Consider the following 16272-nt stretch of genomic DNA (forward strand, 5'->3'; position numbering starts at 1 on the left):
AACCCATCGACTTGGGAAAAGTATTGACTTGTAGCCAAGCACCGAAAAGGGCGTAGTTAAACAACGGCTTACCGGCTGAACCGAAATCAATATTGATGTTTGTTCGATTGCGGCAATCTGAGGAGGTGGGTCCGAGAGTCTGGACGGTAACTCAGTTAGGAAGATATCAGCTATCAAAGCAATTCTCATCAGTGTTTAAAGTGCTCCTGACTGCGTAGACCACTATCAGGTGGGATTTATATTTACTCCATCCCTAGAATTCCGTCCTTTCTTTTCGTGCCTCGTTAGCACGCCATTGAAACAGTGAGGATGCAAATCAAGGGAAAATGAGGGCGCAATCAGGGAATGTATACAACAAATCATCTTTACAAAGCTCCCAAAAATATGATCTCGAGAGTAAGAGATTACACAACAAATGTTTAAGTGGTCTCCATATTATACGGACGGAAAGATGGACGGACGGACGGACATGGCTAGGTCGACTCGTCTAGTGATGCTGATCAAGAATATATATACTTTATGGCGTCGGAAACGTCTCCTTCACTGCGTTGCAAACTTTTGACCGAAGTCATTATACCCTCTGCAAGGATATACAAATATTTGGTTGATTAAATACATTTTTTTTTACCCCAACAGCCGTCTAATCAAAACGTTTTTTGATGACCGCGTCAGAACTGTGAGGAACGACACGTGTGTGTAATTAGTAAAATACTTAAATTCTGCACAGCCACGGCCCAAAAAGAGGATTTCGTTGAACGAGATGGATACGCCAAGCAACCGTATCCCTAACAAAGTAGCTACGCCACTCACATCACAACAGTCAAAATTCACCCTAACCCAACAGGATTTTCATCGTCACTCACCTGGCTTTCAGAGACCTCAACCGACTCTGAGCTATCTTTTTTGACTTCACTACTTGGTCTGACATTCTGTGGAAGGTTCCGCTGCTCATTAACGCTGCTAGTGTTCCTCTGTGGTCTGATTTTACTGACAGGTGGCTTGATTTTCGGATGGCGATACCGAAGTCCACTCGAAGACGTTGGACTTTCAACCTGGACCGCGGAGACGGGACTTGCAGGCGAGAGCCGGCGCTTTGTCGTTAAAGGCTTTGGGACCTGGGACATTTGGGCGAATTTATACTGAAGTAAGACTCAATGAAGCAAAGGCCCGCCGCCTCGTCAAGAGCTCTGAACTCAAACTTTTTTAATTCCATAACTGTCCACGCATACTGCCCTGCTGATAATATCCATAAAATCATCCAACTCTGGGCCTGCAGTAATCTGATTAACAGGCATATAGGACCGAGATAGGCAACTCAGCTTCCCTTCCGTTGAAAAAGTAGTAGGATTCGGCAGTAAATAACCAGTGCAACGACGGCGTATCCTTACTCTATTATACACTTTATTGCAATTCCTAGTTCGCCCCAGCAAAAATATGGGAACTTCCATTTCGAGGGTATTAAATTAAGGATGGAAAAAATATATCTTGTAGGGTAGTCGATTAATCGAAATCTAGTTGGGCTTCTTATTCTAAGCCGTAGTGTAACCCTTCGATACACAATACATAATGTTATCTATTCTAGTTTTAGTTTCTTTAGGATAGTATTGGATTGGGAGGAAACTGCGGTCGTTGACTGCAAGCCCCCAGCGAATTAAGGATTCCTAGCATAAGCTGATTAGAAGATAAAACAAAAATTCCTTTTGCTTTGGCTTATGTTGATTAAGCCAGGTTAATTGGAATGACCTTGTATCTTTCAAGAATTCAGTGCAAAGACTACAAAACTAAGGTAAAGGTAAGGATGAACTGCAACAAGAAAAGGAAATACCCTCTGGTTTTATCGTCTTCTTTAAATATTTTTACTATAATAAACAAAATTACATACATAGAATAAAAAAGTGAAGAAAGTGTAAAAGGTTGCTTTCTAACATACATAATATTATATTTTTACCCATTTTCCTTATGTTAGATGAGTTTCCGACACTAGTGCTCACTAATAAATATACTTTATTATTGATCAGGATCACTGGCCAAGTAAATCCGGCAATGTCCGTCAGTGTGTTACATATTTTTGGCAAATGCAATACACCGTTCTGCTCTACGAGAAACGGTAAATATCATCCTAGTTATTTGTATTTTTAAGCTGACTGGGTAAAAAACTTCCGTCCAAATTTGCCCCTTCCCAATAAATCTCGCTTTCAGTCCCAGGAATTTTCAGTTGCAAATACTCTGTAAGCTTTGCAGGAAAAGTTTTAAGCTGGAGTTGGTGGAGCAAGACAAAGCGCAATCATAAACAGGCCACTCTCTTTAGCGACTGCCGAATGAAAAGTTTTTCAATTTAGATTTAAAAACCTACAAAACGCTGGCAATTGCCCCTGTAAGCTGCCTGATGTTTGAATAAAAACGTGAGGGAGAGGGTTGTTGCTGTTAACGTGGCCAGGGTCAGGCCTTGAATGGAGAGTGCTTGGCTTGCTTGAGGAACCTAGAAATACATCCCAATTGCACCGCTAATTCTAATTTCTAATTTCGCCATTGCGTTATGGAACAGCTGCTGCCAAATGCACTGAGAGCAATGCAAGTGTTCATAACCGACTCCCGAACACACACTCTTGCTAAAATGTTGCCAAATACTCTTTTGGGCACTCACCGCTCCTTCCACACAGGACTAACCGAATTTTTATCAGTTTCCCAACTGCGTGCGGTTGGCCGCTGACGGACATTAGCACAGCTCATGCCCCGCTCCCAACCCCTACCTGTAATGCAAGCGAAAATTGAGAGAAATGCAAAGTTCGAGTGGGATTTCCCCCCGGGATGGACTGGTGGAAGGTGCGCTGTGCATATCTGTATCTGGCAGATACAAGCCACAGCTATTTTTAAAAACTTCTCGGTTCTGCTCCGCCCGACCTCCATTTCCTAGCTGTGGACCCGGGGCAGAGCCAGGCAGATTTGGCTTGACAAAAAAAATTCTTGTCGTTCGGCTTAGAGTTCACCACACACATATTTTCCCATCAATGAAAATGGAAGCTACTGCCCTAAGGGCAAGCTTAGGTAAATTAGTGGAAAGCTCCATGCCTTCGACATCAGTTGCTGATGAAAGCATTTCGTGGCTTTCAGCCACTGAGTCTCAAGGTTGTGGGGTGCTCTAGAAACCAAGAAGACTCTTCTTTTCTCCTTACCGACTGGTGTCCTTGGACCGGTTGTTTAGGATTAACCTTACGATAGCATTTTCTTTAAGGGTATAACCAAAAGGTAATATATTTGTTCACTATTAATACTGCATTGGAAAAACTTGACTAAAGTGGCTTCATTGTTTTGGCTACCAGACAGTGTGAACATAAGTTGTGTTGAATCCTCATCAAAATGCAAATCAGGATCGTTTGCTGAATGGAATCGCTGGTCGTGTCTAAAGTGTTCGTGTGCTTGGCAGCCTTGATAAGCTTACCAAACAAGTCCGGGAGAGCGGTTGTATCGCCACCGCCTGCCACATAAGACCTATGCTATTGACACAGACAGCCCCAGATCCAGACGACACATTCGTATCAACAAGCAGCGGGGCTTGGCAAGCTGGTGCGTCACATGAAATATGATGGAGGATGGATGCAGGGTGGATGCACGGGCTGGCTTCAAGTAAATATGTCCCAGGACTCATTCTCCTCTTTCGCTTTATCGGTGGCCATTTTAATTGTTTTTACAGCTTGTAGTTCCCTGGCCCACTCCCTTCAATGGCAACTTGCTTTGCACTCAAAATTAAAATTTTACCGTAAACGTTTGCAAGGCATTTTTAAAGTTGTTAGAACATATTTTTACGTTTTATGTTAAAATTTTACATTTTTGAAGACTTTTTTTTTGGAACCTTCCACCCTTTTCAGTTATTTGGACTTTATTTTATAAACTCAACAAACACATTTTTCACTAAGCTCTGATATACAAATTACTATAATTTATTTTACAGAGCGAAATCGAAGGGACTCAAAAAGGTATTTTACCCCGGATTTGTATACAGAAGCGCGGTGCTCAATCCAGTCTTTCTTAATTCTGAGTGCAAACTTTTTTGATTCAAAGCGTTTCTAGTGAAACGAAGGATGTGGAATGTGTTCTGACACTTTTTCAGGCTCTCCATGCTTTAGTGGATGAAAGTGTTGTAGGTAGTCGTGGTCATAACTTCAGATCGCACAAGCCTCAATCATTGTCACCCTATCCCACTAACCTCCGCCTCTTTCTGGCCCTTATCATACTCGTAAATTCCTGGACTTTGTGGTCATGTCGTTCCACACGTTTTATAGATGTGTTCTGTTTGTCCAATACTCGTTTCCATTATCTCCATTTCCTTGTACATGCACTCCTCAAAAGATGAGAAATTACTTGCCCAAACCATTTACTGCGCAGATTAAAGCTGTCGCAACAATTCTAATGGTAGTAGAAAGCGGAAAATGTTTTCCTTAATGCAAGTGAAGTAACGAAATATGATAGCTAATTATAATGTGCAAAAGCAAAGTGGCCAAATAGTTAACTCTTGTCAGAATGAAAAGTATCAACGGAAGTGAAGGGATTTTGACTTTTTGAGCGTGCATGCGTTCCAGGTTATATATATATGTGGTAGGGGTTTAGGGATTATAACATGAAGGGATTTGGAAAGATACAAGTCAACGAAAAACGCACTCCAAGTGCATCCAGGCGAATCGAAGCTCACTGCTTGTGAGTTCTAAAGCTTCTTGTCACCACCGGGATAAAGTCAACCTTTTAGGTCCCAGGCAATTTAAACCTTTTTTAACTGAAATGTTAGGTTGGTGTTCTGTTAAAGCCAAGATGAGATTAAATAAGTATATAATGATATTTTGTTTTGGTTCATTTTTACTACCCTGGTAGAGTTTCCATTAGTACTTTCGGATCTTAACATCACACTGTTGTTCACTATCCGTATTGCTCTGTGCTGAAATAATTTATAATCATGGAGATATTTCCGACCAGTGCTGCACATTATCATCTATTCATACCCATCAGGGCTCAACATGACCAGCACCCAACAAGTTCCCAGTTGGGAACAGTACCAGGCGCTCAGTTTCACCCACAGGCTATGAAAATTGCTTATTACATTAAGTGTCAACGGTTTACTCAACGTCTCACTTACTCGACGGCGTACTGACCCGCCAAGGCGGTCAGCCGTGCCAACTACGCTCGATAGGTATTTATAAGACAAACACATTTCAGTTAAAATTTGGTTCCATCATAAAATGTGTAGGAGCTACAGATTTTTGCTGATTGTGGGCGTTAGAGTGGGCGTAGGACCCCGCTAAAGCAAACTGCGCAGGAAGCCCAGCATTTGCATGCCAAGTCTGTCTGTCCTAGGGGTTATAGTTTCCGAGATCTCAGCGTTCATACGGACAGACAGACAGACGGACGGACAGTCGGACAGTCGTACAGTCGGGCATGGCTAGATCGACTCTGCTAGTGATCCTGAACCAGAATATATATACTTTATGGGGTAGGAAACTCTTGCTTCTACCTGTTACACACTTTCCGACGAATTTAGTATACCCCTTTACTGCACGAGTAACGGGTATAAAAATCAAGAAAAAACCGCCATTAGTTGAAAATAAAATTGCGATTCTTCCTCTTCTTCTTTTTTCTATAATCAAGAAAATACTTTTTAATTGAAGAAAATATTTTTTATTTTAATGGCTTTTTAAAATTTTCTAAATGCTATGCTAACCACTTTATCACTGATGTTATTCAGCATTAAGGAAACACTGTATTATTCAATAAAATAAATCAATATTTTTGGCTTTTGTCGGGATATAAAGTGGGATGCTCAGAAGAGGTTCCCAGTCCTTACGGACTGTCTCACAAAGAGGTAAAAGGATATGCGATAGTCATTTGAGTGAATCGAATGAACGAAAGGTTGAATATTTTTTAATTTAAAAGAGGACATTAAGGAACAGATGAGACCAACACTGTCTGTCTTTCATTTTCGAAAACTTTTATTCTTTTTATTGGCCAAAGTAGGCCTAAGATCTTTTTAAAGTTTTAAGTTTAAGGAATAGCTGGCGAAATAATCCAGGCAGATTTTCGTAACTAAATATGGGATAGATTTACCACTTTCTACAACCCATTCCATTCAACCGCTGTGCCCCTTCATTACATCTTTAATAAATTTAAACAATAAGAAAGCGGTTTATAAGTATTCGATAGTCGTGTGGGCAATTAAATAAAACTTGCTAATGACCAAATGCAGGATGGATCCTTGAAAAACACTGCTTTTAAATTCCGTGTACAGCTCTACTTTATCAGGAGTAAATTGGATTCCATTGAAAAGTTTATGGGTATTACATCCCAAGTAGAGTCTATTTGTGCAAACGTTGGAAGCTGGTCCTTGAATTGAAACAGACCCAGCTGTGAGTCCGGCCAACTGTTAATATGCCAACATGATTCCCAACCCTTCCTCCAACTTTCCATATGCGTCAGTCGAATGAAAATGACACTTGCGTAAGAGTGGGTATGCCTGCCAATGCCCAACCTGTCAATATGAAGCGACAGCTGTCACCTGTCTCAGACACAAGTGGTGAGACACATTTCTTCCCAAACTAACCTTTTAGTATTAGTATTAAATAACTTTAACAACATTTTACGTTAACGCCATCTGGCTTGCGCTTATGTTTAAAGATTTTGTAGGAAGCTCACCCCAACTCAAATGCCCAAAATATTTTATTTTTATTTTATCAAGCAGCATTGGCTAAAGATTATTATTTATCATTCCTAATTTTATGAATAAATTTTATAGTTATAATACCCGTTACTTCTAGAGTAAAAGGAGGTAATAGATTTGTCGAAAAGTGTGTAAAAGGTAGAATAAAGCGTTTCCGACCCCATAAAGTAAATATATTCTTGATCAGGTAGAGATCCTGAGTCGATCTAGCCATGCCCTTCTGCCTGTCTGTCCGTATGAACGCTGAGATCTCGAAAACTATAATAGCTAGAACAGTCCGACTTAGCATGCAGATTCGCGGGCTTTCTGCGCAGCGCAAGTTGGTTTTAAGCGGGGTGCCACACCCACTCTAAGGCCAACAATCCTCGAAAATCAGTAGCGCCACTAAAATAGCAGGAATGTGGTGCTTATATATCTCCATTTCCCTTTTCTCCCTTAAGCTGAGTAACGGGTATCTGATAGTCGAGGCACTCGACTCTAGAGTTCTTCCTTGTTTTAATTATTATTTTTTTCAAACCGATTATTTTATTATTTTATTTGGACGCTGAGATCTTGTAAATTATAAGAGCCAGGATGTTGGGATAAGGAATGCATATTCGTGGCCTTCCTGCACATCGCTTCATGCAGTTGCACGAGAATTCAAAATTCCACGCTCGACATTACTTCATCACCGGAGAAATAATGCCATAGTTCCTGTAGGAGATGGAGTGGAAAAGCCGACAGAAGTAGATGTCGACAACGTTTAGATAACAGAAAAAGGCTACACTACGGTACTTTTGTTGGATCAGATAAATTTCATTATTTTTACTTGTTCAAAAATGAAATTTTTTCATCATTTTTGTACTGTAGGTGTTCAACAAAGAATTTCTTCGAGTGCAACATTGTCATTAATGCTTTTCCTTACTTTCATTTTATATATTCTTTTTTGTTCAACATTTCTCTGAAAAAACCTAATATAATTAATAAATAGGTTCATTTAAAAATAAAGTACAAAATATGAATATAAAATTATTCTACAACTGCTGTGTTTCACTTCAAACATGAAAAATGCATTTAAAGTAATAATTTCCTTTTTTTCTTTCGTAAGAAATAGATGGTCAGAATGGGACCATGGGGGGGGGGGGGGAGGGTTCGGTTTCGGACCATGCTTTTCTAATACGACCGAATTGCTCAATTTCATAACGGCCACGTCACCTTCAACAGTTACGATCCGAAAAATATGTTTAGCGGCTCAAAATGTAGGTAACGGTTTCCTTTAAAGCATCCACATGTATACCAAAGGAAAAAAATATTTTTAAACAATTTTTCAGCTGATTACAATTAGGCGGTCGGTTTCGGACCACTCTACCCTACACTAATTCAGACAAAAATATCTTAAAATATAAAATTCCAATTCCAGGAAAACCCTACATATTTTATTTATCGACTATTTGATATCCGTTACTCAGCAGGGAAAATTGCGAGAGGGATGGAGATATGGATACGGCGCATACTTGCGGCACTTAGCGCTACCCCGCATAAAACATTATAATGCTATATTAGTGAAAATGGCTGATTTGCAGCATCTTCCTACTTCAACAATTTTTGTCATGTATGTGGGTAATATATATACATAATATATATACATACTTTCCGACAAACCTAGTATACTCTTTTACTCTACAATAAAAACCAACTCTGGAATGTTACACAAAATAAATGCTGCATATTTCAACTGAGGAAGGGAAATACCCTAGGACTTTTTTTCTAAGGTTGCCGACACATCTTCATTCCCTCGTTTCAACATGTGCTCCAGGCTCTGGCCTTTAAATTGACACTGGAGGATGAGCCCTTTCTCATAGCTTCGACTGAGTTCCTGTAGATTACTTCAGGTGGGGCCAAATCCTCTCTTGTTTAAGGGAGTCTGAAATGCATACATATAGTAATATATATATTCTATTAATACTTGTATGCGATATTTTCATATCTAGTTGCAAGACAGCTAATAACGAAAATAGCCAAATAGCCAAAAAAGCTCATCTCGGTTTTAAAAGTCAGTCTTAAAAGAAATACTTCGAAGTGCAGACAAAATAAAACACTTAAACTTAGACTCGATTTTATTTCGCGCTGAAGGTTGCGTAAATTTGGTAACCGAAGAAGATTACTAAATAAACTAACGGTTAACGCAACCATACTTTCTTTCTTTCTGCGTTAATTAACAGATAATGTGCATCCTCTCTTTTACTAAGAGATAAAATAGGTTACAATTACCATCGACTATATATATGTGGCTTGAAGTATTTAAAAGTCCAAAATATTTGTATCAGCTTTTGAGCCCTTTTCGCTTATTTTGTAAAAGTAATGATGCCTCACGAAGACCGAGACAACGCATTCTGCGGGCTGTTTCCTAACCTTTCATCTCAATGCTTCGCTTGGTAGCCTTGATTCAATAACATTTTCCTGAGAACGCCTTTTAGCCGGATGCCGCTCCACCCAAGGACCCTCGTGGCCATTTTTGTTCGAGCTTTGAGCGACGACAAGAAAGAAGCAGAGAGGGGAGGGGGCTGACGGATGGAAGCCATTTAGTGGCTTTGCACTCTTTACGCTTTTTGGAATTTTGCACGCAATTAATGCAATTTGTAAACTTTGTGGAGCTCAAAACATTGTTGTGGGTAAATAAAAAAATTTAAATGTTTCAGGTTTTCTCTGCTCAGAGATGTAGAACGAGAACCTTAGCTCGCCGAGCATGAAATCATCTCAAAATGATATAATAAAATATCAAAAGTAAAGCTATCGTCATTTCGACTTTAGTTCGAAAGGTATACAATTATACACCTTAAATAACTGTGTGTAAACATGTGAGCATTTTTTAAAATTCGAGAACAAGGAGAGTTTTTATTGTAAAATTAAATCCACTTGTTTTAATATTCAGTGGAGGTGATTTTTACTTTGCGGTAAAATCAAAACAAAATTTAAAAGCATTTGGGTTTTTGATGTGTGTGTGTACCGCCCGCAGTTTTATGTTGGGTATTTCGCATGCATTCGGGAAAGCAATACCTTATCTTAGGGCAATAAAATGTAAGTTTTAATGGACATTTTCGTCCAAGTACCAACGAATCATTGCAATCATAAATAATAAAAACAAATAATAAAATATACACACAAAAATATAATTTTTTTAGGAAAAATATAATATTTATATTAACAAAATTGATATGAAAATGATGAACGACAAGTTCAGTTTTTTTGTTGAAAATATAAATATAAATAATCTAACAGATATAATAAAATATTTGAATTGAAATTACCAAATATTTTTAATTTTTAAGTTCGAAAAATCAATGTGGGAATGTTGAGTAGGGTGCAATTATGTCAAATGCAATAATCAAACATAAATTAATAGGATACCAATTGTGATGCCTGGCCTGCGGCGTGGGTCACAATAATTGTTCTCAAAGTTGGAAATACGAGTATACCAAACAAACGAAGCTCCTAAAAGCATTTCGCTGTTAACTATGTGAAGTAACTGCGCTGGTCGTTTATTAGGGTTACATAATTGCTAGCAACGAATAAAATTCGCATTTTAGCGCTAGCAAATATGTCGTATTTATAAGAATTTATGGCAAAAAATTTTGAGTTCCACGCCCGAATAGGGAAAAATGAAAAGAATATCCAAGTCCAAGGAATGAAACTACAGCAGCTTTGGCTCGATAGTTCTAAAATGTGTTCGGTCGGGGCTCGAAACTTTACACATTGTCGTCCCATGCAAATGCAACGCATACTTCCTGGCTTCCGTCCTCACCCTTTCTGTATCGCTCCGTCATGGCGCGCTCGGAGGAACGGCAATGCATAATATTGCAGTTTGTGTTTTATTATTTTAATAAATGCTCTTTAATGCTGCCCGTCATCGTGCCAGCTTCCATTTGTTCTGAAACTTTGAGGAAAACGGAATTGGGTTTGCATCTATTTCTTTGTAACGGGATGGATGATACATTTTCTTGGTCGTGCTAAACATGCATAAATTTGCATGTCAGAGAGATGCTTCAATGCTCCTGCTAGGTCAGAGGAGACGCCTATGATGTACAAAGGACCAGTCACCTCCACCTATACCACTCTTTTTTTAGAGAAGTACTTTAGTAGATGCCACTCCCACGATTTAATACACTGTAAATATATATGGCATTTTCTGCAAAGCCGACAAATCGAACCTTATTCTTTCTGAATTTATATACCCAATATTATAAGATAATATGTTAAAAAGCCCCAAAGCTATAATTTGTTTCACATTATTTCCCACCAATTATCCTATCGTTTCTATGACAGCTATATGATATAATCGTCCGATTTTGATAAAATTTAATTCGAAATTCAAAACCAAATAAAAAATGTTATTTCCAAGCGTAGGAGATTATAAGTTAGAAAACACCGAAGATATAATTTTTCAATATTATTTTACCACTAATTTTCCTATTGTTCCTATGGGAGCTATATGATATAGTCGTCCGATTTTGATAAAATTTAATTCGAAATTCAAAATTAATTTAAAAATGTTATATCCAAGCTAACAAAGGTTTATGTTAAAAAACAGGAAAGATATAATTTTTTTTTTAATTTTTTCTCCGATATTTCCGATCCGGCTGGTTCCACCTATATACTACCTGCAATAGAAAGAAGACTTTTGGGAAAGTTTCAGCCCGATAGCTTTAAAACTGGGAGACTAGTTTGCGTAGAAACGGAAACAGCAGTAGCTTGGAAATAGCAATTTTTCGGACGACTATATCATATAGCTGCCATAGAAACGATCGGAAAATTAGTGGTAAAATAATATAAAAAAATTATATCTTCGGTGTTTTTTAACATATAACCTTCTAAGCTTGGAAATAACATTTTTAATTAGCTCCAAATTTCGAATTAAATTTTATCAAAATCGGAAGACTATATCATATAGCTGTCATAAGAACAATCGGGAAATTAGTGGGAAAATAATATGAAACAATTTTTTACTAAAGTTGTTTATTTCTATAACTGCAAGGGTATACAAACTTCGGCTTGCCGAAGCTAACTTCCTTTCTTGTTTCCTTTTAAAACAAGTCTAAAATGTTCTTCTTTTGATCCCAAAGTCAGATAAAATCAATATCAAAATGTTATCATATTGATCCGATTAAACTCAAACCAAAAACAACTTGAAAACGGAGCAAAATCAACTCATTGCACATTTTTAGTTCCTACCATTTCGTTCTAGAATTAAGAACATTCAGCTCAAAATAAGAACATTTGTGCTTTCACGATTTTTAAGAACGAATGTTCTTAAATCAATGCACAATGTTCTTGGTTTTTCTCTCTTTGTAGTCTCTCAGTTTTAAAGCTATCGAGCTGAAACTTTTCCAAAAGTCTTCTTTCGTTTGCAGGTAGTAAATAAATGGGAAACAGCCGGATCGGACAACTATATCTTATAGCTTCCAAAGAAATAATGGAAAAATTAAACATTTTATAAAAATTATATCTTTGTTTTTTTAACAAATAACCTCATATGCTTGAAAATTACCTTTTTTAATTAGTTTTGAATTTTGAATTTAATTTTTTATACCCTTGCAGAGGGTATAATGATTTCAATTTGCAACGCAGTGAAGGAGACGTTTCCGACCCCATAAAGTTATATATTCTGGATCAGCGTCACAAGACGAGTCGATCTAGCCATGTCCGTCTGTCCGTCCGTTTCTATGCAAACTAGTCTGTCAGTTTTAAAGCTATCGGGCTGAAACTTTTGCAAAAGTTTTCTTTCTATTGCAGGTAGTATATAAGTCGGAACCAGCCGGATTGGACAACTATATCTTATAGTTCCCATAGGAACTATCGGGGAAAAAATTATATTCTTCGTGTTTTTAACATATACCTATACATTTTTAAATTAGTTCTGAATTTCGAATTAAATTTTATTAAAATCGGACGACTATATCATATAGCTGTCATAGCAACGATCGGATAAATGGTGGGAAATAATGTGAAGCAAATTATAGGTTTGGGGCTTTTTGACATATTATTTTATAATATTGGGAATATACATTTTTATACTTTTAAGAATTTCGAAAACTATTTAATAAAATGATTGATTATTTTTTATAGCTGCAAGGGTATACAAACTTCGGCTTGCCGAAGTTAACTTCCTTTCTTGTTTTAATATAATATAACACGTGGATTTCCCAGTACACGTAGTGACGAGGAGCACCAGAGAGTGGGCCAAGGCAACTACTATATATAGCCGCAAAATTGAAAATCTGCTATGATGGAAACAAGTGATACACAAATCGAAAGGTACCGTAAAAACTAAGAAGATTGAATTTCAAGACTTTAGAAATATCAATTTGTTTGTGGTTAAAAACGGTGAAAGTGAAAATTCCCCCGTCTTTTAAACTACATAGTTTCACTGTTATTTAGAACACGCGTCGAACGATACATTTGTTAAAATCCGATGGACTGCCATTCATTGTGATAAGTAGCCCAGTACTTATTACTTACCCTTCAAGCCTTTACATTTAAGGGATCTTTTCCCTTTCTTCATAGCAGTCCAAGTTCTACACTTTGTAAAGTATCTATGTCTCCATTTAGTTATTAGCTGGATGGTTATTTTAAAATCTCATGTATTACACAAATGTTCCCTGCACCATATCCCGTTCTTTGACTAAAAAGTAGCTTACAGAAACACGATTTCGATTCAGCGATTATTAAAATCCTTTAAAATGCTGGGTTACTACTCTTGTTCGATTGAGTACTTGATGACGTTCTCGATGCTCGTTTAGGTTCTTGTGCAGGTGTGTGTTTTCAACAAAAAAGGAAAACGAGGCTTACAACTTGGCCTCAAACTAGAACTTATCGCAACCCACAAGGCGTATATGTGTTGTAGAAGTGGATGAATCTAGGTTAGATTGCACTGACTTGAGCACCTTCAAGCACACCATAATGAGGAGCATGAGACTTAGCAGTAAGAGTATGCTTTAATTGGGTGCGGAACGAGAGCGTAGGACCACCACCAGAAAAAAAACCTCGAATGTACCGCAGTTGTTCAAGTTTCTTGCATTAAGTCCCAAGTAAAAAGCCTCTCGTGACAGAAGTGACACCACTTCCAGGCCATGTTAAGCAATACATTTTAAACGTACTGTAGCAATAACTTGTTGCTAATAATTTGCATCAAGCCACGTTTCGAAACAATTGCATCCTTTAGCTAGATATGCTAATTGATCCTGAAAAGACAGCTTGGAAACAGAATTTTATTTATTTTCAAGCAATTAAAATTTGATTTTAAAAATCATACGTTTGAAATATTCCTTAATGTTGTGGTTACTTACCCCAATGTGAGGTGATTGAAAAAAGTACATAGTACATCGCGACGCAATTAACTATTTTTTATCGTCAATGAGCTATGATTGACACGGGTCTGACACATTATTGATTTCAAAGAGCGTGGGCACACCAGGCAGCCCCCAAGCCAAGTTGAATTATTAACTAGTTGCGGGGGCAAAGTTATAGATTTTGCAATTGATTTTCCGTGGCCTTCTCGAGGTATATAGGACACCGTCCTACTTGGGACGTAATCTAGAGTACGGAAAATTGATGACAGGGCCTGTTGGGAACACTTCGGCTTATCTCCTTAGAGCGAGCACGACTGTGTCAACACAAATTCCATTAATATCAGAGCGCATTAGCATCATAGACCACTTCCGCTGAGAAAATCAGCTTGCTACCGCTCCTACCTCCCCACCTGCGAAGCCATTTTACGTGCCCATTCCCACACGACGATTAAAAGTCAACAGGGATTCGATAGGGAAAACCCGCGCAAGCGGCACCGGGGGGCTGCCTCAAAGGGCAAAATACTTCTTTGTCGCTTATCGATTTTTCCGCTCTTTGTTTTGCTTTGTTGTGCTTTGGGCCTCACAGAAGGTTTTGGGTCTAGCAATCCCCACCAGCCACAAGTTGCAGGCGCCGAAGGAACGGGTCCCTCCATAAGGGTTGGTACAAAGTATTCCATATAAGCCTCTACCCTTCGCATGTGCAGTAGCACTCACCTCGATGACGCTGTCGCTGCCCAGGCCGCAGATTTTGCCTTTGGCCGTGATTTCCTGCTCCAGCTGGTTCTTCCGCTGCCGGCGCTGCTGCGGCTGCTTGCGGGCCTCCGCTGCCTCCGCCGCCGTGGGGGCTAGTCGAAGACCTCCTCCGCCTGAGGCGACGATTACCTCCTCGTCGTAGTCCTCGTCGAGGCCCAGAGACGCGGGCACGTTCACACCGAGAGCGGCCACATCCGCGTCCAGATCAACGTCGATGTCGGCCGCTGTGTCCGGCAGCAGGTCCAAATCACTGCGGAAACTCAGATCGAGGTCTTGGGGTAACTTGGCGTACTTATTGTGGTTTTTCATTGTTGCTGCCTGGCATGAGTCATGTGGCCGAGGCCGCGCGGTGATTACGGGGGCGAGAGGCCGCAACCAAAACAAAAATAATCACACGAACACAATCGATTTTTCCGCCTCGATTAACCGCGTCAACAACGGCCCGGAGGGTAGCACATCGTCGGGCTTTCGAATCGGAGTGCACGTATGTTCACGTCCAACACGTTTGCATGCTGCTTCCAGTGTGGCCACAACTGGGTCGAAGAAACATACCAACCCCACAAACGTACTAAATTTGTATCCTTTAAAATACCACTTTGTTAGGTCAAAGCCCGAGGACATGTTTAACTGTAAGGTACGGAATTCTCTCAAAAAGGTTTCTACATCATACATCATATTTTTACACATGGTGTAGATATGGAAGCAAATGGAGATGTTCATTAAATTCAGGTTCTCGATCACCTTTTGTGTATTCCCTAAACTGTTGAATGGCTGAAAAGATGAAAGTGCAACAGCATAACAAAATTCATCAATCATAAATGGGTCAAACCATACAAAAATTCAATGTTTTTGTGATTTTTTACTGACGACACAGATAAAATTCAACGAATGATACATTAAAGTATGACATTCGAAAGATGTCTTATACAATTTTTGCAAAGAAATACTTTATTCAAAAATATGGCAATGGTAGTAATTGTCCGGGCAATGGTAGCAATTGTCCAGACTTGTCTCGAAAGAAAGTTGAATCTCGGCGCTGGATCATCTAAAATCCAAAAATTCAAGTTCATTCGTTAGATAATAGTTAGCCTAAGGCAATGCGGTCAAGTTATTTTTTTATTTCCAATTTTTGAATTTTTTTGAAGACTTTGAACTGAAAAATACAACTTTTTAGGGATAAAATCGGCTAATTTGACATTGTAAAATTAAAATTATGAAAAATAACTCGATAGCGATATTTTGTAAAATATGTTCAGAAATGGTGTTTAAAAGTTCAAAAAGATCGGTGCAGTATTTACTCGTAGAGTAAAAGGGTATACTCGATTCGTCGGAACGCATGTAACAGGTAAAAGGAAGTATATATATTCTAGATCAGGATCACTAGCCTAGTCGATCTAGCCATGTCCCTCTGTCCGTTCGTCCGTATGAACGCTAAGATCTTGAAAACTATAAAAGCTAGAATATTCATACTTGGCATGCAGATTCCTGGGCTTC

At 38.7% G+C, this 16272-nt stretch overlaps 1 protein-coding gene across 3 annotated transcripts in view; it reads right to left on the reverse strand.

The window, feature by feature from the left end:
• Positions 1–15265, reverse strand: part of LOC108030822 (calcium-transporting ATPase type 2C member 1) — a 36618-nt gene extending 21353 nt beyond the window's left edge. For 2 of the 3 annotated variants that reach the window (XR_001768530.3, XM_017103936.3), the window contains exon 1: positions 14740–15265. Coding sequence is in view for 2 of the 3 variants with exons in the window: in XM_017103936.3 (XP_016959425.1) it covers positions 14740–15087 (348 nt within the window). In the remaining variant the exon portion in view is untranslated. Of the gene's footprint in view, positions 1–863; positions 1140–14739 lie in introns of those variants that run through there. The other variant, XM_050886591.1, reaches the window with a different exon arrangement.
• Between the last annotated feature and the right edge of the window lie 1007 nt (positions 15266–16272).

The sequence above is a fragment of the Drosophila biarmipes genome, chromosome 3L, assembly GCF_025231255.1.
Source record: "Drosophila biarmipes strain raj3 chromosome 3L, RU_DBia_V1.1, whole genome shotgun sequence".
Taxonomy (NCBI): Eukaryota; Metazoa; Arthropoda; class Insecta; order Diptera; family Drosophilidae; genus Drosophila; species Drosophila biarmipes.